The sequence below is a fragment of the Nuphar pumila genome, chromosome 4, assembly GCF_984573655.1.
Source record: "Nuphar pumila chromosome 4, dmNupPumi1.hap1.1, whole genome shotgun sequence".
Lineage (NCBI taxonomy): Eukaryota > Viridiplantae > Streptophyta > Magnoliopsida > Nymphaeales > Nymphaeaceae > Nuphar > Nuphar pumila.
Genome location: NC_143252.1, coordinates 143254650 through 143275990, shown reverse-complemented (window position 1 = coordinate 143275990; position 21341 = coordinate 143254650). Strand labels below are relative to the sequence as shown.

General features: G+C 40.5%; 1 protein-coding gene across 1 annotated transcript; it reads right to left on the bottom strand.

Moving 5' to 3' along the window:
• Positions 1-439: 439 nt before the first annotated feature.
• LOC149841435 (ceramide synthase LOH2-like) lies at positions 440-20825 on the bottom strand. Its single transcript, XM_090003836.1, has 6 exons — positions 20499-20825; positions 17002-17213; positions 15528-15683; positions 1645-1830; positions 1361-1539; positions 440-696 (listed from the first exon to the last, which is right to left on the bottom strand). The coding sequence occupies exons 1-6, from the start codon at positions 20589-20591 to the stop codon at positions 677-679; spliced, it is 846 nt and encodes a 281-aa protein (XP_089859962.1). The 5' UTR covers positions 20592-20825; the 3' UTR covers positions 440-676.
• Positions 20826-21341: the final 516 nt, after the last annotated feature.

Below are 21341 nucleotides of genomic sequence, written 5' to 3'. Positions count from 1 at the left end.
GTAAAATATTTGCAAAGTTTAGACATGTTTCAGTTACAAGAACTCCACAAATTTGGTCATGCAAACTTCATACTATATATGCAAATTTAGTGAACTATTTGCGAAGTTTTGACAAGTTTCAATTACAGAAAATTCATATATTTGGTCATGCGAACATTGTAAGGTCTGCAAAGAAAAAACTTACGAATCTACCTTTTAATGAGTTTGCAATACTCAGAAAGCGTACCAATACATCACACAAACTTCAAGAGGTTCACTCATGCGATGGGTAAAATATCTTAAAGAAGTCAAACATTTGAGAATTTGTAGATGGGGTAGATTTTGAAAATTGTAGGGTATTTTGAGAAACATGTCATTTTTTACCATTAAATCAAACCATATGTGCCATGTGCAAAGCTCACATTATTTAGACAAGCTAATTTCCAAATGACCAGTATGCATAAGAAAAATATACAGAATGGTAACTAATATACATCAACCAAAACTGTTACAAAGGAGACGCAAAAATCCGCTGCAGTGAGGAACAAAGGAAAAATGAATGAGAACTCAAAATTCCTTACATCACCCTGGCAGATTAATTGGACAATAATTAGAATACGGAGATGCTGTGCACATCAGAGTATCTGGAATGCCTACCACTTGGGTAGCTTATGACCCACCGGATACCAGTTTACACCTAGTCTCCATCTTCTGAATCTGAATTTAGAATAAATCAAATGTTAATTCATGTTCATGAGAAGCAGATTGCTACTGTGGTATTCACCCCAAGCTTTTTATATGGTTTAGTTGATAAGAAAATAATCTATCCTTCTATTCACAGAAAACCCACAAGTAACCAAATAGTTGAAAGAATAGTTAAATGGTACTGAGTAAAACAACCCAGAAAGTAACCAACAAGTTGAAAGAATTAATTACATGGCACTCAGTAAAACCAGCGCTCCCAATGGAGTGGTCCAAAACAGAGGAAGGTGATTATCAAAATTGAAGACAAAAACTAAAATTGGTTACTTGCCTAGTGGTATTTAAATCAAGCTTAATCTATCACGTTAATTTTTTGTGTTTCCTTTAAAAAAGTTTTTTAACCAAAAGGTTTTTAATGTCAGTTTTGAGTTCTTCACAAAGCAAATCAAATTTATACCAAACCAGCCCTGCTTCAACATGTAGGTGTTAGATGACTCAATTGTAAGAAGGCATGTTGTCGGTCAAGATAGTTTCCAATTATAGCAGGGTCAAAGAGAAGAATAACATGCATGAGATTGCATTGCAAGTGACCAGTTGGTTTAAAAAATTTGGGATACATTCTATGTTCTAAGGTGTTGGAAAGTTTTCTTTTTTTTTATGAAATAAAAAGAATCATTACCTGATCTTATATCCTCTCCAACCTTTCCACTGTTTTTTAGTTGTCTCAAGACCATGGAGCATATGAGAATCCACCAATATATATGGAACACAAGCAGTGTTAAAAGCATTGTATTGAATACGTAGTAGAGCATACAGTTGTAACCATCAGAAAGCAACAGGAATTCCATGTAGTCATAGCTGCAGAAACCGACCAAACAAAAATAGTAACAGCAGCCTTAACAGCGGCAATAACAGCAACTATGTTGATAATCTTGAAAAACAAAATGGACATGGTATACTTGCCTAGAGCCCCAGATAACCCAAAAAGGAAAAATCATCAATCGTAAGATGAGCCATGAAATAGCAAAAAAACCAAAGAACACACTAGCTGCAAGCTCCTTTTCACAGTACTTGAAGAGTTTAGCAGTTTCCATAAAGATGTCACTGGCGTCATGCAAAGCTAGTATAATTGATCCAATACGGAAAAACCTGCAATAGAAAGATGTTTTTATTCAGCATTCCAATACATATAATTCCAGCATGGAAGATTACATAAACCAAGGGAAATGAATAACCAGAATACCATCACCAATGATTATAATTTAACAATAACAATCTCTGAAATCCATGGATAATAATATAAAAGCATGTTGTGCATGCATGCATAGAAACACATGCACACATACAAATGGCAGTTCCATACACTAATGCTGCCTTCAAGAATAATAAACTCTATTGAAAGTTAAAGAAAACATACACACACAGACAACTATTTCTATTTTAGAAATGCAGGGCAAATTTTCAGTCTTAAAATACCCTTAGTGGGGACAATCAATATAGTTTGACCACTGTGGCATTTCAAAATTTGTTAGGAGCAGACTGATTTGAATAATGAGTCAACATCAAGTAAAGGTTGGGAATATCCGGCCTCCGCCGCCCTCCACGCACACACACACACACACATAAATATGAATCTATGTATGTGTATGTAACTATGTATGTATGTATGTGTATGTGTCATAACTGTTGCTCTTGAAAATGCAGCAAGGAATATCTCAGGAGGATTTCAGAAGTTTGTTCTTCTTCAAAGGATCTTGTGAAAATCTCAGCACACATAGAAAAAGAAGAAAAAAGCATATTCTTTTAAGTTTCATGACATTAGGATAAATTCATGATATTAGTGTTATAACATCATCAGAAATACATGTGAATATTGTTGGATCATCCTACAAAATCTCAATAACAATATTGGAATTTTTGTGGCGAAGAGATGATGTATCTTAGTAACGTGATAGCATATACAAATTACCGCTCTAGGCAACTAACTACGCTTTGTGTCAGTAGGTATGATTTCAAGTAACAGTTACCACATCACTTGCACGGTTTTGGAAAAGTCACACTTTTTAAGATAACTAGGGATATATACACGTCAAATTTCATTATTTTTCATGTCATGGGATTGAACACAAGAAACCAAGTGTGTTGCCACAATTCTAACAATCTGTTTTCTTCAATTAATCAATGTTGCTTATCTAGTTTGAGTATGGAAGACTGTGAGTGACTAGAGTCATATGCCACGGATCAAGAAGACTAAGGGTCTGTTTGGCTGTGTTTTTCAAAAAATGAAATGAAATCACATGAGAATTGAAATCTCATCAGATTCAAAATCATGTGATTTGGAATCTCATGTCATTCCAATTCTCACGTTTGTTTAACGTGAGGAGTGATATCTCAAAAAAACATAAAATAGGATAAAAACAGTAAAACAGAAAAAAAAATCAAGGGCACTCTGGTATGAGCCCCTCTTCAGCAGCCATGTTTCCCCCTGGGCTCCTCCACCTCTGCCCCCTCAGCAGCCAGCTAATGGAGCTCGCCAGAATCGATTCCGACGAGCTCCCCCCCATCCTCCTTCAGCAGCCAGAAAAAGGGAAAAAGAAACAATTTACCTGTTTTTCGGGCAACCTTCCCTTTCCTCCGGCGATGTTGGGGTTCTCCGGCAATGCTTGGGTTTTCCGACGAAGATTGCTTCTGGCTTTCCCCCTGCTCTTCCTCTTTATATAGGAGAGAGGAGAAGACGGGGGAGGGAGAATAGGAGAGAGGAGAAGACGAGTGAGGAGCCGCTGCAAAAAAGCAAAGTAAATGTTGGGTTCACTTTGCTTTCTTGCAGAACCTGTGTTTCATGGGTGTGATTTGAAATATCACGGGTTGCCATGATTTCGAACCACATGTGATTCGAAATCTCACAGGTTGACGTGATTTCGAATCACATATGATTCGAAATCACATGAGCCCAAATCCCACATTCTGTTGAGCATGAGATTTGGGCCCATGTGAGAATCACTCTCTCATTTGAATGACAGTGATTCTCATGTGATCCAACCAAACATGCCCTAATTATCATCTAGCTTGTCTCATATATTATTATATAGCACCATTTAATTCCTCTAAAAAAATTTATTATTATATAGCACAATGACCATAATTCCAAACTGTGTCAGGCATGGTTAGTAAGCCTATAAGTGTCACTACATAATCACTATTTTTCATGCCACTGTCAAGCAGTACAAACAGATGCAAGTCCACATATCAACTATATTTTGTTTTATGGGACTATTGGGTTGTACAAGTAGGGACCAGAAAATGCAGTCACAAAGCTTGCTTTGATGAATCTCGCTAATGAAAATAGGTAAGGCTCAGACTCATAGGCCACATATTCCAAGTAGAAATAGATTTTTTATAGTAATAGACATTGATTTCCTCACACCTTCCAATTGCTGAATTCATGTAGAGCTGCCAAGAATGCAAAATTTGTTAATCATGCAGATCAGGTCCTTTGCACAAATCAGGGATCATGATATGATGGTACTTATCTGCACACCATTCCTGACATCATAAAGAGTGAATGCAAATCATGCTTTGATGGTACCTATCTGCACAACATTCTGACTTCATAAGGAGTCACTGCAAGCAGTAGCCAAAATTTTGAATTTGTGTGGTTTGTGGGTCACAGGAGAAGCTAAACCATCAGTCCTATGGTTTTGACAAAAAAAGGAACCTAGAGAATAGAGTATAAAGCAGCATGGAATTTATAAAGGAAAGAGCCACAAAATCAGAAAGCCAGGCAAAGAGCTTAGAAAACTTTGATGGCTTCAGGGCAAAGACAAGATAATTCATCTAACAGCAGTGAATGTGGACTGTAATAGTATTGTATGTGCTTCCAAAGTTCCCCATCTAAGATGCAGAGCTCTCAAATAAATATGCCCAAGCACATGATCTGGCACCATGAGATGTTGGTCATGCGTGAACTAAATATCCGCACACACAAACAGGAGAAAACACATAAGTCTGCACATAAACCACTTTCTTTTGGGTGCACATATTCCTCTTTCTTTTGGCAAATGTTTGTATAGATGTGCTATTGGGTGCAAGGATGGGTTGGTTAGTCAAGTGTACATGACTACATGTGCATGAGACTTGCAAGCAAAGAATCCTTCACTAGGTTACTAGGATCCTTATGCGCATTGCACCGGTGACAGGGCAATGAAATGGATTATCAAGTGAGGGAAGCAATAATTTTTCTATTTGTCCTTTAGAGGGTCACATTGTTTTCCCAGTTACCATTTTTAGTCTCAATTGACTAGATCCTTCCTAAGCTTTATTTGTTTAACTCATAAATTTCTATATCTGTTTTGCGGCATTTGCTTAATGTAATCATGTGTAGATGCAACATTACAGCAAGGACAGAAATTGTCATGACAAAACAGTAGATGTAGCAGTATTTAGCTATGACAAGAACAGGAATTTTCATGACATAGCAGTGGATGTAGCAGTATTTAGCTTTCAAAAATATTATCAAGCACCCACAAAGGCAAACATTTGACCCACTTAATCATTATATGCAGAAGATAAAGCTGTGGACTATAAAGAATGACATATCAAACAGGACCCACCCAGAGAAGAACATTTAAGATAAACGGTTGATGCAGGAGGGCACGATGTTTTCACGAGACAGATGCCGATGCTGATCTTTGGGTGCACGATCAGTCGTGCAGCAGCAAATAAATCAAATGAAATGCTGAGCAAGGATCGGATCAATAGATCCGGCCAACAGTTTATTCAATGGATTGATAAAGATTACAATGAACAAGGGTAAATAACAAACAAACTAATAACTAATGGTTGGATGCAAAAAAACAAACGAAATAACGTGAAGGAAAAGAAACGTTGCTATGAACCAACAGAAGGAAAGAGGCAGGCTGCGGTAAATTCAATATGCTACCCCCTGCACACAACCCTAGGATGGTCATTTAAAGGCTTCAACTGGATCCGGGTCTTGGGTCTGGTCCTGGACCTGAGACAACTTCTGAGTGCTGTTGGATCTGGGGCATCCCAGCATGTACTCTCTATGCTCATCTGGAGTAGGTACGCAGAGGGACCTTTTCTTCGCGTCTCGGTACGGGAATCTGGATCGGATCCACTACTTGGGTCTGATCCCCAATCCCATGGTGCAAATCCGGTCCACTGCCTGGGTCAGGCTGTATGGATCCGGGTCCATCCTGCTCTGCATCATTCTCCCCTGGTTGGGAAGAAGTCGACTCTGATGACTTGTTGTCTCCACAGTAAGCATATAGATCAAACACAATGAATATAGGTGAAATGTGTCAATCTTCGGGTAGTTCAAGGAGGTAGGCATTAGGACCCAACCGCTTAAGAATCTTAAAAGGACCATACTTTTTAGGACTCAACTTGCCATAGGTACCTACTGGAAAACGCTCGGGATGCAAGTAAACCCATACTAACTGACCTACTTGAAACTGGACATCACGACGACCTTGGTCCACGAAAGCTTTGTAAGCTTCATAGCTTTCAACAAGTTTGGCTCGGACCTGTCTGTGGATATCACGCATGTACTTGATGGCATCAAATGCGTCTGGGGCTGGGTTTGGGATACTAGACACAGGTGCTAGGTCTACTAGATGGGTGGGTGACCGACCATAAACCACTTGGAAAGGAGATTTGCCTGTAGACCGGTTGATGGAGCTGTTATATGCGAACTCGGCTTGGGGCAATACTAGGTCCCATGTTTTGACATTCTCCCCCACTAGACTCCGTAACAGGTTCCCTAAAGTGCGGTTGACAACTTCGATTTGACCATCTGTTTGAGGGTGGTACGCACTACTGAACTGAAGCTTGGTCTTCAACAAGGCCCATAATGATTTCCAAAAATGGCTCATAAAACACGTGTCACAATCTGAAGTGATCGTGTGAGGTAAACCATGAAAGTGGGCCACGTCCTTGAAGTAATAGGAAGCTACTAATGAGGCGTCGATGGTTCGCTTACACGGGACAAAAATAGCCATTTTAGAAAACCGGTCAACAACAACAACAACTATGCCTTCATCCCAAAACAATTAGGGTCGACGATATGAACCAAAAAAGAAAATCATTCTGAGTCTTCCACATGAATCCTTCTCCTCCAATCATTTTTATCCAATGCCATGTCCTCGGTGAGGTTCAAAGCAAGATTGAATCAAAACGACGCGGGGTTTTGGGAAAACCCACAATAAAATCCATGGATGCATGCTCCTAGGGACGCTCAGGGATGGGTAACGGAGTATACAGACCACTATTCTGACGATGACCCTTAGACACTTGACACACTCGACAACTTTGAATAAACTTGACAACATCTTTGCGCATTTTGGGCCAAAAGTAGCATTCATCTAACAGAGCGAACGTCTTATCATGTCCAAAATGTCCAGCTAGTCCCCCTTTATGTAACTCAAAAATCAACTGAAGTCTAAGAGAGAAATCAGGCACACATAACTTGTTACCGCGAAAGAGGTAACCGTTATGTATACTAAATTGTTGGTTGACTGTGCTCTCAGAGGAGAGGCACCCTTCCCAGACTTGCTGAAAATCAGGATTCGTCGGGTACAACTCCTTGCACTGTTCGAACCCAATGACCTACACTGACATAGTCATCAGAAGGTTGTTCTTCCTGCTAAGAGCGACAACTACCTTGTTCAGAGTACCAGATTGATGGCGAATAGTGAAGGTGTACTCTTGCAAGAAACTGACCCACTTGGCATGACGAGCACTCAACTTCTTTTGACTATTCAGATACTTCAATGCCTCATGATCCGTGTACAAGACAAACTCCTTATAAACAAGATAATGCCTCCAATAACGAAGGGCTTATACCACGGCATAAAACTCAACGTCATAAGTGGAATATTTGCACCTGGCCTGAGTCAGCGTCTCACTAAAGAAAGCAACGGGTCTGCGGTTCTAACTCAAGACTGCGTCAATCCCTACTTTAGAGGCATCACACTCAACCTCAACGACTGCATTAAAATCAGAAAGGGCTAAGACAGGGGCACTAGTCATTTTCTCTTTGATAATCGTAAAGGCCTTTCCCGCAGCAGGCGTCCAATGGAAACTAGTACCCTTTAGGCACTCCGTGATAGGGACCATGAGGGTGCTAAAGTTTCTCACAAAACGTCGGTAAAAAGTGGCTAACCCGTGGAAACTACGGATCTCTCCTATAGTCTTTAGGGTAGGCCAATCCATGATCGCACGAATTTTCGCGGGATCTGCCTTAACTCCATCGGATGACACAATAAAACCTAAGAATACGATACTAGACGTCATAAACTCACACTTTTTAGCATTGACATACAATTTTTCTTTCATTAAAATCTCTAAGACCTGACGCAGGTGACTCAAATGATCAGACAAATACCAGTTATAAATCAAAATATACAACAACAAACTTCCCTATACAAGGACGCAACACTTGGGTCATCATATTCATGAAAGTACTTGGGGCATTAGATAACCCAAATGGCATGACTAACCACTCATACAACCCATCACGTGTCTTGAATGCCATCTTCCAGTCATCCCCCTCCCGCATACGAATCAGGTGATACCCACTTTTTAAATCGATTTTGGAGAAAATGGCAGCACCAGCCAACAGGTCAAACATATCATCCAAACAAGGGATGGGAAAACGATATTTGACAGTGATGTGATTGATCGCTCGACTATCTACACACATGCGCATGGACCCATCCTTCTTAGGAGTGAGTAGGGTGGGTACTGCGCAAGAGCTCACACTCACGAATAAAACCCTTTTGCAGTAACTCTTGAACCTGCCTCAACAACTCGGCATGCTCGGATGGGTTCATGCGATACACGGGGAGGTTAGGGAGACTCGACCCTAGAATAAAATCAATAGCATGCTGTACAACTCGCGTCGAAGGAAGGCCATCTGGCATAATGTCGCGAAACTCCTCAATAAGGGGCGCGATGTCCGCGAGAACAGGCAAGGACGTACTTGTCGACGGCTTAGCCACCAGGGCATAACAATAACCATCCTCTCGGCAATGGCTCAAGAAATACCGATAGGATAGGCCTGCAAGCCAGGGAACTCGCTCAGGCTTATCCACCGTGGAAAACCCGATCTCCTTGATGGAGAGAAGGACTATCTTATGCCCCTTAGATATAAACGAGTACGTGTTCTTACGGCCATCATGAATGGTCTTGCGGTCAAACTGTCAGGGACGTCCCATCCCAAGAGGCTGTGACACGCGTTCATGAGGACTACATCACACCACACCTCATCGTGGTAATGCTCCCCCATGGAAAACTGGACTAGACAACGCTGGGTGATAGGGACCTCGTTTCCCTTCTTGAATCATGCCATCTTATAAGGTTGGGACCAGTGGTGTGAAAAGCGTTGAGGCGTAGCGAGGCGCTCCACCAAAATCTGAGGCGAGGCGTAAGCCTCAAAGTTTTTTTTTTTAAAACTTAAAAAAACTATAAAAAATATCTAAAATTATAAATAAATAAAAAAATCTTTATTGATGAAGCAACAACCAACAATAAATAAAAAATCTCAAATAAATACTGAAAAAAATATGAAATTAACATGTAAAAGTAACATTAATGCAACAACTTGATCTATATAAGTATCTAAAAAATAAAACACGGGCATTCATTAAATTAAAAATCGTTTCACTTTCTACAGCTGCATGCTTTCTTGAATTAAAAAAAAAATAGAAAAATTTAAAAAAAGATAAACATCGTACATGGAAGCTATACATCTTCTTAGACAACTTATTGAAAGATATAGAGAGAGGAACAAAGATTTGCATATGGTTTTTATTGATTTAGAGAAGGCATACGATAGAGTACCTAGGGACGTTCTCTGGTGGACAATGATGAAGAAAGGTGTTTCTCTCAAGTACATTAGTATAATTAAAGATATGTACGAAGGAGTAGTAACCAATGTCCGCACTTGTGGAGGGGTGACAACCAATTTCCCGATAACGGTTGGGTTACATCAAGGATCTGCTTTAAGCCCTTTCCTATTTGCAATAGTGATGGATGAGCTTACGAGATCAATTCAAGTAAATGTACCGTGGTGTATGTTGTTTGCTGATGATATTGTTTTGATTGATGAGTCTAGAGCTGGGGTTAATGCTAAGTTAGAATTATGGAGACAGACATTGGAAGCTAGAGGTTTTAAGTTGAGTAAGAGTAGGACTGAATATATGGAATGTCGGTTTAGTAAGCAACGAAGTAGTGATGGGAGTGTAGTGAAGCTTGGTGAGCAAGATATACCGGTGAATGATTATTTCAAATATTTGGGATCCATCATTCAAAAGTATGGAGAAATTGATGGAGATGTAAATCATAGGATAAAGGTTGGGTGGATGAAATGGAAAAGTGCTACTGGAGTGCTGTGCGATCGTAGAATGCCATTGCGGTTGAAGGGAAAGTTTTATAGGACGACTATTAGACCCGCTTTACTATATGGTACGGAATGTTGGGCTGCCAAGAGACATCATATTCAAAAAATGAGTGTAGCTGAGATGCGGATGCTTAGATGGATGTGTGGAAATACAATAAAAGATAAGATTCGGAACGAAGAGATACGTAAGAAGGTAGGTGTTGCACCCATTGAAAATAAGATGCGAGAGAATCGTTTACGGTGGTTTGGACATATTCGGCGAAGGCCTAATGATGCTCCAGTTAGAAGGTTGGAGAAATGGGAAAATATATTAGTTAAAAGAGGTCGGGGTAGGCCTAGGAAGACTTGGATGGAGATGATAGGAAAGGATATGAATGCTTTGAACCTCACCGAGGACATGGCGTTGGATAGAAATGATTGGAGGAAAAGGATTCATGTGGAAGACCCAAAATGAATTTCTTTTTTGGTTCATATCGCTGACCCCAATTGTTTTGGGATGAAGGCGTAGTTGTTGTTGTATAAACATCGTACATCTGCGCATGAACTGCAACATAAAATATCAGTAAGCATCCTCGTGGACAAAAAACAAACAAATTATTCTTTTCTAAAAAGAATCAAAACTGCCTTGGAACTTAACACATAGATCACTTTCTATCAATGTGCTTAATACAGAAATTCAAAACTGTCATTAGGCTTAATACATCTATATCCTGTTATGGAACTTAACATAAATAAATTTCTGTCAATATCCTTAATACAAAAATTCATCAAAACCGAAAACATGCAATCAATCAAATAAATCTAAGTTGAAAAACGAAATCCTATGTAATCAACATAGATCACTTTGTTTGCTGGGACCCAAGAATGCCAAATATAAGAATGCACGAGAACTGTTTGTTGAAGTGTGCTACTCTTGGTTCTTTCTTATACCAGGTCTTTCTGACCTGGTTTAAACAAATTGAAATATTATGAACGGTATTTTGCAGCTGTTGTTACTTCAGAAATAAGTCAGACACATTAGAGAAAGCTGAGAGAGCAATGCTGGAGACATATTGTGAGAGAGCTGGTATGGTGTTACTGAAGCCAGGAAAGGCAGATAGTTGAATGAGCACTGGTCACCTCCCCCAATAGACAGAGGTGGACTAGGCATCACCAGGTTAGATGTCTTGAACAGAGCCCTGCTGGCAGGCTGGGGGTGGGTGTGATGCACTGAAGACAAGATCTGGGTGTGATGCACTGAAGACAAGATTTGGCATGGAGTGGTTTCCAAACATGCCTTATTAAGTGCTAAGACTTCCCCTAGAGCTCGCATGTTTTCATGGTTGGTCTCTCTTGACAACCCAATTTAACCTTAAAAAGAGAGACATTCATGTGGCCAGCAAATGCTTTATGTGTGAACACGAGGAAGAAGACTATACAGAGATCCTACCTTAACCGGCGTTTGGGGTTGTTGTTGTTGCGAGAAGGAGGTCGCCGGCGGCGGTGGTCCTGCTGTCGCGCACGAAAACGAGAGGGAGATAGGAGGTGAGAAAAAAAAAACTAAAAACACATAAAGGGGTTGGTAGGGCTTTGTTTAAGCCCTAATTTTTTGGTCGAATGAGGGTTTTGACCCTCATTTGACCAAATAAATTGAGGCGTGTGCGCCTCAGTCTGCGGCGCACCTTGCCTCAAGGCCTATGAGGCGCACGCCTCAAGGGTATTGTGCTTTATACATGCGCCTCAAGGCACAAAGGCCCTCGCCTTGAGGCGAGGCGTGCTTTTTGCGCCTTGAGGCACATTTTTAATAACACTGGTTGGGACAATTTCTTCGTTTTTAGGTTCAAGGTGGATACGACACTCTTGGACATCATATTCTCGCACGCCCCAGTATCAATGATAACATCACACGCGTGCCCCTCACAGTTGCACCGGGTTCTAAAAATGTTATTTCTCAACCATTTTGCCGGGGCCGACTCCTGGGGTGCGGTCAAAACATGATGGACAGACAACAAATTTTTGACGTTGTCATCGAACTCTACGACTTCCCTCTCGTCATCTCCCTTAGCAAACGACTCACCCTCGCTCTCACTATCGGACGTTGACTCAACAATGCCCTCTACGAAATGTATGTTCTTGCTCACGGTGGGGCACTTGGACGCAACATGACCTAACTCCTGACACCTAAAACAACAAATGGTAGACTCACTAGGCTTGGCTTTGGATCTGGTGTGGTAAGCGGGTCCGGACTGGTCGGGTTTGCTAGGGTCAACTCTAGGGGTGGACTTTGAGTCTTCCTTCCTAGGGGAGCTCGCTCTCCTGGTACAGAAAACTCGACTTGGGTCGATTGAACTGGTCACTACGGGAGACTCGATAATCCTGCCTCCTTTTCAACTTCTCCTCGATGTTCATGGCATAATTGTTTGCCTGATCTAGAGACTCAACTGTGACACAACTGAAGTCATCAGAAATAGCAAGACGGAGACCAGAAACATACCTCGTGACCTGATGATGAGCGGTCTCCTCGATCTGCACTCGTAGGGAAAGACGCTGGAACTCAGCAGTGTACTCCATCACAGTTTGGGTGCCTTGACACAAGGTAAGGTACTCCTTGTAGGCTCTCTTAGTGTGATATGACGGCACGAACTTAGACTGCATTAACCTCTGCATCTCCACCCAAGTTTGTACGCGCTCTAGCCCCCGCCGCTCTCTCGACCTCTGCAGCTCAACCCACCATGTCTGCGCTAGGCCTCTCAACCGAGTAGAGGCTAGGGAGGCACGACGGTGCTCAACGACAATATGGTAGTCGAAGAAAAACTGGACGACATAAGACCAGTCGAAGAACTGCTCCGCTTCGAACCGACCTGCGAACTCTGGAAGATCCAGCTTCACCCCGTATGTGGAGGGGTGCTCTGGTGCTCTCTGCAGACGGGCCTCCACCATGCCTGCGGGGTGCTCGTTCCAGAAGGCGTCATCATCCATCACAACCTCATCTCCTTCGCCACGATACTGCTCTCTTGGTAACTGATGTTGATGAACTCCGACGACCTGTGGTCAGCGCTCTGGTCGCGCCGGTCCCTGTTGAATCTGTCTCTATCTGGCTCGCTCATGAGTGGGAACCATCTGCGGCCGACGTTGTGGCACCAGTATGACAGGTGGTCCTACTATAGGTGGAAGGGTTGGTCGGATCTCGGGCTCTAGGTGGGTAGGAATGGGATAATACGGGTTTGGGTTATGGGTCGGGCTAGGATAGTGGTGTCGGGTATGGTATTGGGTTTTGGATCGGGGATGGGTTAATGGGTTGGTTCTGGTGCAGGTATTGGGTATGGTTGGTATAATATTGGGATGATTCACCCGATTGGATATGGATCGGGTCTAGTCCTAAGCTACTTGTCAGACCCAGAATGGGATGGGTAAGACCCTGGATCGAGATGTGGTGTGAAAAGGCTTGGTTCGAACTCGATCCGTAACAAATTGGGTCTGGTTTTGACCCGACTCAAATTCAGACTGGAGCTCCGTCCGGGTCCGATACAAATTTGGGTCAGCATTGGATCCATTTTGGGGTTCAAACATAATGGGTTGGGTCTGGTTCGGGGTGAACCGCGAATCAAACCCAACTAGGTAGGTTGGGTAAAGGGGTTCGGAACTCGGACCCGCTCCCGGGGACCCAAAGGGTGGACCCCGAGACCCGGGCCTGGGCCCCGTAGTAACAAAGTCTGGTCCGGACCCTCTCGGGTTCAGACTCATCCACATAGATCCGTGAACCCCTATGCGCAGGTGGGCTGCAGTAACGCCCCCACACGCAGGCTCAGGGAAGTGGGTCACGGGCCTGTCTGTCGCTGGTATGCCAGCAGCCTGGCCCAGCGTCACGTTGGGGCCTTGCTGCGGCACAGGCACCAGGGCACGAGGCCAGGCCTGTGCACCAGAACTCACGCTGGGATACACGGCTAGAGCCCCATGACTTGGTTGCCCAGCACCGACGACCTGATTATTAATTATGACAGGTTCCGCAGTGGGAGACGGTACCAGAATTGGGGTGTTGGCGTGACCAAGATGGACCGGCTGACCTGGTTCAGCTCTGGAAACAGGTACGTGACTGTCCGCGCTGTCACCCAAGTTTGCTCCTGTTTTCCACATTGAAGTCGCGCGCGCATCTCCTGACGACTCGATCACGAGTCAATCTTCAATCCCATCGATGCGCTTCGACATTCCGGCTACCTCCTTGCCTACGCGTTGTAGGTTTTCCTGGATCTTCGTCACCATGTCAAGCACCCGCAGCATCGGATCTTCAATGCCGGTTTCCTCCCGCTCCTTGCCACTTGCCTGGTCGGTCCTCTCCTCATGAGATATCACGCTATTGAAGGAGGAACCCTAAGCTCTGATACCACTTTGATGCAAGAGGGTACGACATTTTCACGAGACAAATGCCGACGTTGATCTTTTGGTGCACGATCAGTCGTGCAACAACAAATAAATCAAATGAAATGCTGAGCAAGGATCGGATCAATAGATCCGGCCAATAGTTTATTCAATGGACTAATACAGATTACAATGAACAAGGGTAAATAACAAACAAACAAACTAATAACTAATGGCTGGATGCAAAAAAACAAACGAAATAACGTGAAGGAAAAGAAACGCTGCTATGAACCAACAGAAGGAAAGAGGCAGGCTGCGGTAAATTCAATATGCTACCCCCTGCACGCAACCCTAGGATGGTCATTTAAAGGCTTCAGCTGGATCCGGGTCTCGGGTCCGGTCCCGGACCCGAGACAACTTCTGAGTGCTGCTGGATTTGGGGCGTCCCAGCCTGTACTCTTTGTGCTCATCTGGAGTAGGTACGCAGAGGGACCTCTTCTCCGCATCTCGGTACGGGAATCTGGATCGGATCCACTACTTGGGTCCGATCCCCAATCCCATGGTGCAAATCCGGTCCACTGCCTGGGTCAGGCTGTATGGATCCGGGTCCATCCTGCTCTGCATCAACGGTACACAATAGAACAAGAAAAAACATATAAAACTAGATAAATCAGAGGGTCACATGGCTTCATACACAGACAGACATGTCAATGTGCATAGAGAACGACCTTCAAACTTCATTCTTATATTTGCTAGAAATCCTATCAGCATGGAAAATTAGTGCATCTTCATGAACAGTTTAAACTTTAAAATAATGAATAACAGTGCCATGTATCAACTGGCATTGCAACATCAACTCCAATAATCTTTTTATTCTAGCTGATTTTTAGGGACAAACACAGAATGTTGACTGTTCATTATGCAGCTTGGTAAGACAATGTATGACCAATGGGAGGCCCTAAAATAGTAACATATATGCATATCAGGACATCATACCCCACAATCGCTGGAAAACAAGGGTGGAATATGTGTTAATGGATTTGGCATTGCTAAAATCATCTAATAAGAAAATTGCTCAAGTATATCATACCTTGTAACGTAAGAGTACCCAATTAATACAACAGTGACTACATGATGCGACATCATTATACTAAAATCTTTTCTTCGAGTTTCCCATGTGAGGAGAGCAGCAATGCTGTAGATGTAGAATCCACATTGGCACATGTAGAAAAGACTCAAAGAAAACCTAGCAATAGAAAAGATTAAGGGTCAAGAAAAGAATGTTTAGATAAATCAGCATAATGCATTAAATGAATATACAAATTGAGAGTTGAGAAATAGCAACTGAAAGATCAGATTTGGAGAAGGCAGAAGGAAGCATGTCACAATGTCTTCAATTCAACAATAAAAACTTCAGCCTCTATGTTGAGCAATACTGGAAATACTGGTAAACACAATATAGTTTCATACAGCTAAAGGGGTTCAATTGGGACAACAAACCAAGAATGTTGAATGCACTCCTAGGTTATGAATTAATCATTCTTCACTTTCTTAAACCGAAAATTGTTTCACACATTTTTAATCAAAAGTTAAAACAAGGCAGTTTAATATTTATGATGATTCCTCTTGTTCACTTCACTGAGATCAAGCAACCTGGATTATTAATATGACAATCAAAATAAAGGGATGTAATAACGATTTTAGTGGGCATCAACAAGTTAACCAGCTCTTTTTGCCTACTATGTTGCTTTGCATTTTTTAGTATAAAAAGGAAGTGTTACTAAATTTCAGAAAAACATAAATCACTTTCTAGAAAAGATTCATTATAAAAGTAAAAAGTAGCCAGTGTTTATTGTAATTTTACTGCAATACCCTTGGCATAGTATTGCTAAGTAGTACAAGTCATCACCACAGTATTGTCAGAATTCTTGGGAGCAAAGGAGTTGGTGAAATTGTTAACCTCCACGAAAAACTACAGACATCAACTATATGTGAAACTGGTCCAATTGGAAGAAACTTTACTAGATCTATAACATCGAAAAAGTTATCATCTAGAAGAGAAGTGCCAATTTTAGGGAAGCTTTTAAAAATAAACATCACTATGGAAAAGATCTAGAAGAAAAGCACCTACTTTGGGAAAGTGTTGAAAATAGACATTACTATGGAATATTTTAAAAATACAAGCATGGCATGCATAAAGTGTGGAAATGGAAACATGGACACCATGTCCCACGTTGTGCCTTGAGCAATCTAGACAACAGCTATCATGCCTAGTGACAAAACATCCAAGCAGCATGAGCAATAAACCAAAAATTTGCTTTAGTTGTTGGGTCATGCATAGGCATTTACATTATAATGTGATTATTTTCAAGTAGTTAAAGCACCAGCTTGTTGCATCATCCATTGATCCAAACCGATCATGCTCAGCATGAAATAAATTTTCATGTAATAACAACAAACTTGAAATTAGCAATGGCAAAACAGTCAAAACTTTAAACTATGTTATCCATATATGCATGCCATCTAAATCACATCTCAAGGTGCCAAAGAAAGACAAAACTTACTTGAGGTCTTGAGTTGGCCATCCTCTAAAAAATTCTTTCTTGTCCCAAAACCAGGGTTCATGATAGGTTATGGAAAGAACACAAGCTTGAACAGCAGTATAGTATGTAAGTTTCCACATAGACTCGCAGAATTTTGCTATCTTGGCCTGTTTAGCTTCATTTAGCTTTGATGAGAAAGCAGTTCCATCATTCAATAACCAGATTGCAAGCTTCTGAACAAAAAACACATAGCACTTCCAATCATAAAAGGAAATTTCAGGGATAATAGAAATAATCAACAATCAGTTAGAGTTTACAATTATTGTGCTCAGGATCTAATTTATCCTGCATGGATTAAATAAAAGAATTTGCAAAAAGCAATCTGCACCATTTGCTTCATTGGCCTAATGATGCTACCACTAAGGGAAAAAAATAATTACCCAAAGGAACAAATATACCAACTCTATAACGTTTAAAAAGCATAATTAACCTTTATTTCCACGATTTTATTGCCAAAAAGGGAAGCAAATGATAAAATCAAATGTAAAATCTGTTAGCAAGTTAGAATAATAAATAAGAAAAAAGAAAAGGAAAAGGTTGAATAGTTATAGATCTATCATCTATGTACATAACCAGTACCACAATGTGCTTCTTGAACAAAATACTTAAAAAGCAATCAGCTTTATGTGTTTTGAGAAAAAATCTACAAACAAATCAATGTTCAACCATTATTACTTGTATGGTCATTCTAAATAGTGCATTTTGTCTATCTGTAAGGCATATATGTGGGTTGGATTATGAAGCTGATGTAAAAGCAAGAATATTTCACTGATCATGAAATACTTGAATTACAAAAACTAAGCACAGTCACAAAGATTTGAGCAATCAAAATGAAATTTTGAAACAAGTCCCCAGATACTCATTAACCTCATGAAAATGATCATTGTGTAAAGGGGAATCAGTCCAAAATTTTTGCTTCATGACACATACAAAATAACTCTAAGGCCATATGCAGGTAATCACTTGTTTACTCATAAACTTTACATGGCTAACAAAACAAAAACACAGATCACATCATACACATAAAATATAATCACAACACATGGCACACCCACATGAATGATGACAAAATTATACAACCATATAAAAGTACAGTTGACAAACGCGTAAATCAAAATATACAAGTAGTTGGTTTTTTTAAATGCTTTGCAAGTGAACCATGGGCTCATTGATTGCCTTCTTCCAGACCAAAATTTTCTTTTGCATCGATAAAGCCCAAGTAGCTACTACAAAATTCACCATAATAACAGCAACCCACCCAATAAAGATAGAGGCCCTAGATGCAGTGGGCACAGATAACCAAAGAAAATGGGGCAAATTTTCCAAAACTCAAGTTAATAATAAGAAGCATGATTTCACAAACACCAGAACTGCAAAATGTTGCAAAGAGGAATTCCCGAGCACATGAATGAAGAAGAATGAATTCCTCTGCAAATTAGTGATGCATCAATGCGTGGGTCCCCCTTGCTCTGATATCAGCCGCATTTTCTATAACAAAGAGCAATCAAGATGACCAATCAACCTTCAGTTCCAAAACATTTCTACACTAATGAAAACACCGCATCTTGATGCTTCAGTACCATGTGTTCTCGTCTAAGTAGTCAAAAGCACTAGTTGGCATCTAGGTACCAGCTCCTTAGAAGGCCTAGTAGGTGCCTAGGCAGGACTAGTCGGGACCAAAAAAGAAAAATGTAAAAAAATTAAACAATTACAATAAATTCTTAAATACAATATACATAGTTTATGAAACTAAACAACTAAAACTTAAAAAAGATAATGAATGAATCTAAACAATTAAAACATAATTACATTTTTAACATTCAATTTCTTGATGCACGACAAAACATAGTTGCTAGAAACGGGTACCGGTACTGGGACGTGTACGCGGTACTGGCACAGGCACAGGCACAGGCACATGAAGGCTTAAAAAGTTCTGGATACGTTTTTATTTGAAACACATATTGATACAGTTCCAAAAAATATTGACTCGAGTTTCTAATATATATTGATACGGTTTCTAAAACAATTGGTATGAGTTTCTAAAAAGTTAATATGAAGTATATATTTTTATAAAGATACCTATAAATTAAAATAGTAAAAAATAATATGTAAATCAATCATTATTGTATAATATTTTTTTCACAAATTATAATATTTAAAACTCTTAACAAAAATAATGTTTTTACAAAACAAAATTGGTGTTTGTATGCAAAAATGCTAATATAAACTTATGTCACATAGGTGAAGGTGCGGATGCAGCGATGCAGCACTTTAAAAAAACTTGGGTGTGGGGGTGTGGGGAGGGTATATATATATATGAGTAATGCTATGGTGCTCGGGAGTACCTACTCCCACATACTAGAAATCATGGTTGTAGGTTGTATCTTCTCAATTAAACCTTATGGATGTACTCAACATAGTTTATTTGATAGGAATCAAGCTTTGGATCACGTTTTTTGGACATAAAAATTAGGTTTTTTTAAGTAATGAAATTTTGATACATTGCGAGCCATTGATTTTTAAAGTTCTTAAAAAACATACATCTATTCTATAATCACATGATCCAAAATTTGTTTTCTACTAAATAATTATTGTAGATCATATCTAAAGCGTCTGATCAACAAAAAAAGTTTAAGAAATTTGAAAATTTGAAGCTTCTATTAGGTAGGAATAGGTACTCCTATCTATCTATCTATATATATATGTAATTTTTAACAGTTTTAAGTTAACACTATGTGTACGTGTATGCATTTATGTATTTATATATATAATATAGATAAAACTAGACTTTGTTAGGGTTAATTGAATCTACTTTTGTCCAAAAATGGACCTCAGTGTGGTTGACTTCACCTGACACAAAGAAAATCGTGTCCAAGTGCCTTAGAAGAGTCCGTGTTAGATAGATAGAAGCAAAATTGATACTCATGTATAATGTAATAAAAACATGTTTATGTGCATGATGGTATATGTTTCTCAAGTAATTGTGATGAGTTTCTTAAACAATTGATACTTCTATTTATGGTTTTGGAAACGAGTTTGTGCCAGTATCAGGTGCTGGTATGCCTGATACGCGATACGCTAGGGTGTATCGAGTTCCAATGCAACTATCCACAAAAGAATAAAATTATTCAAAAGAAACCACAACTCCTTTAAAATCCATTTCCCTTGAAGCCCAGATTATGTATTTCCTGGGACTCCTTGCAAATCCCTCCATCACTGGTTCCCAAACAAAACCCCCAAGAATTCGCTCCCTTCCGAAAAAGATCAAAACAACCCCCGTAAAAATCATGAAAAAAAAAACTGATTCCTGTCCCGACAAGCAAAATCCCGCGCTGGAAACCAAATCTTTTCGCAACCCAGATCTCTTCACAACCCAATAACACCACCGCAACAAAGATAACAAACAGTGCAGCCACAACCAAAAGACTGAACGAGAACCTAAAGATCCGAAACTTCACCTGGAAGACGAAGACGTGAAGAACGAACCTCGCCACGATGAAGGCTAAGGCGAAGTAGATCGCAAATCTGAAATCCACCCACACCGAATCCATTGCGACGAGAAGAGAAAACGCATCACAGAGAGAGAGAAAGAGAGTCGTCTAAGAGGGCGACGAGAACGGCTCTACATTCTTCAACTGAAGAATTCCGTCGCCCGTTCGAGCTCGGAGCAGCAACGAGGGAGGCAAGCGCAGGGGGAGGGGTGGTGGCGTTCTAGAAGCTTCGAGAAGGGATACGTCGTCACCTTTGCGGGCATCCTGGAAGTCAGTACAGATGGTGATGGATTGGGGAAGGGTAGCCAACGAGAGCTTTTAAGGGTGATGGTGCACAGAGCAGGGTCGAGAGGGGGATAAAATGAAGATTAGAGGGCTCTCGCGAAAATTTTGGTAAAGAGGGGGTCCGTTGGGTTGGATCGGATGGGACGGGGAAAAAAGATAAAAGAAAATGAACTAATAAATTGGTTAAGGGGGGACCGTAGATTTGGATATATATATATATATATATATATATATATATATGAGTAATAAGTTCCTTAGCCCGCCTTTCCGTTAGGTGTCGTTAGGCTCCTTTAAAAATCATAGTTTTAAGTATTTTTTCTCAAGTCTAACGCTTTAGATGGGATCTATAGGTTTTGTTTAGTGAAAATAGGCTTTTTGGATCGCCAAAATGTGACATGTATATAGGTTTTGTCAGTGATCCAAAATCAATGGCCGTCTACGAGGGTATCAATTTTTTCCGGCTCACAAAAATATAATTTTTTTTGTCAAAAAAACATAATTCAAGAGTCGATTCCCACTAAATCG

Excerpts from the sequence above, each read along its gene's own strand:
- LOC149841435 (XM_090003836.1), bottom strand. The coding sequence starts at position 20,591 with ATGGATTCGGTGTGGGTGGATTTCAGATTTGCGATCTACTTCGCCTTA. Across the intron at positions 17,214-20,498 it reads TTCACGTCTTCGTCTTCCAG|AAGCTTGCAATCTGGTTATT; the intron begins GTGAAGTTTCGG and ends TTTTTTGTTCAG. Across the intron at positions 697-1,360 it reads TGGAGAGGATATAAGATCAG|ATTCAGAAGATGGAGACTAG; the intron begins GTAATGATTCTT and ends TTCTAAATTCAG.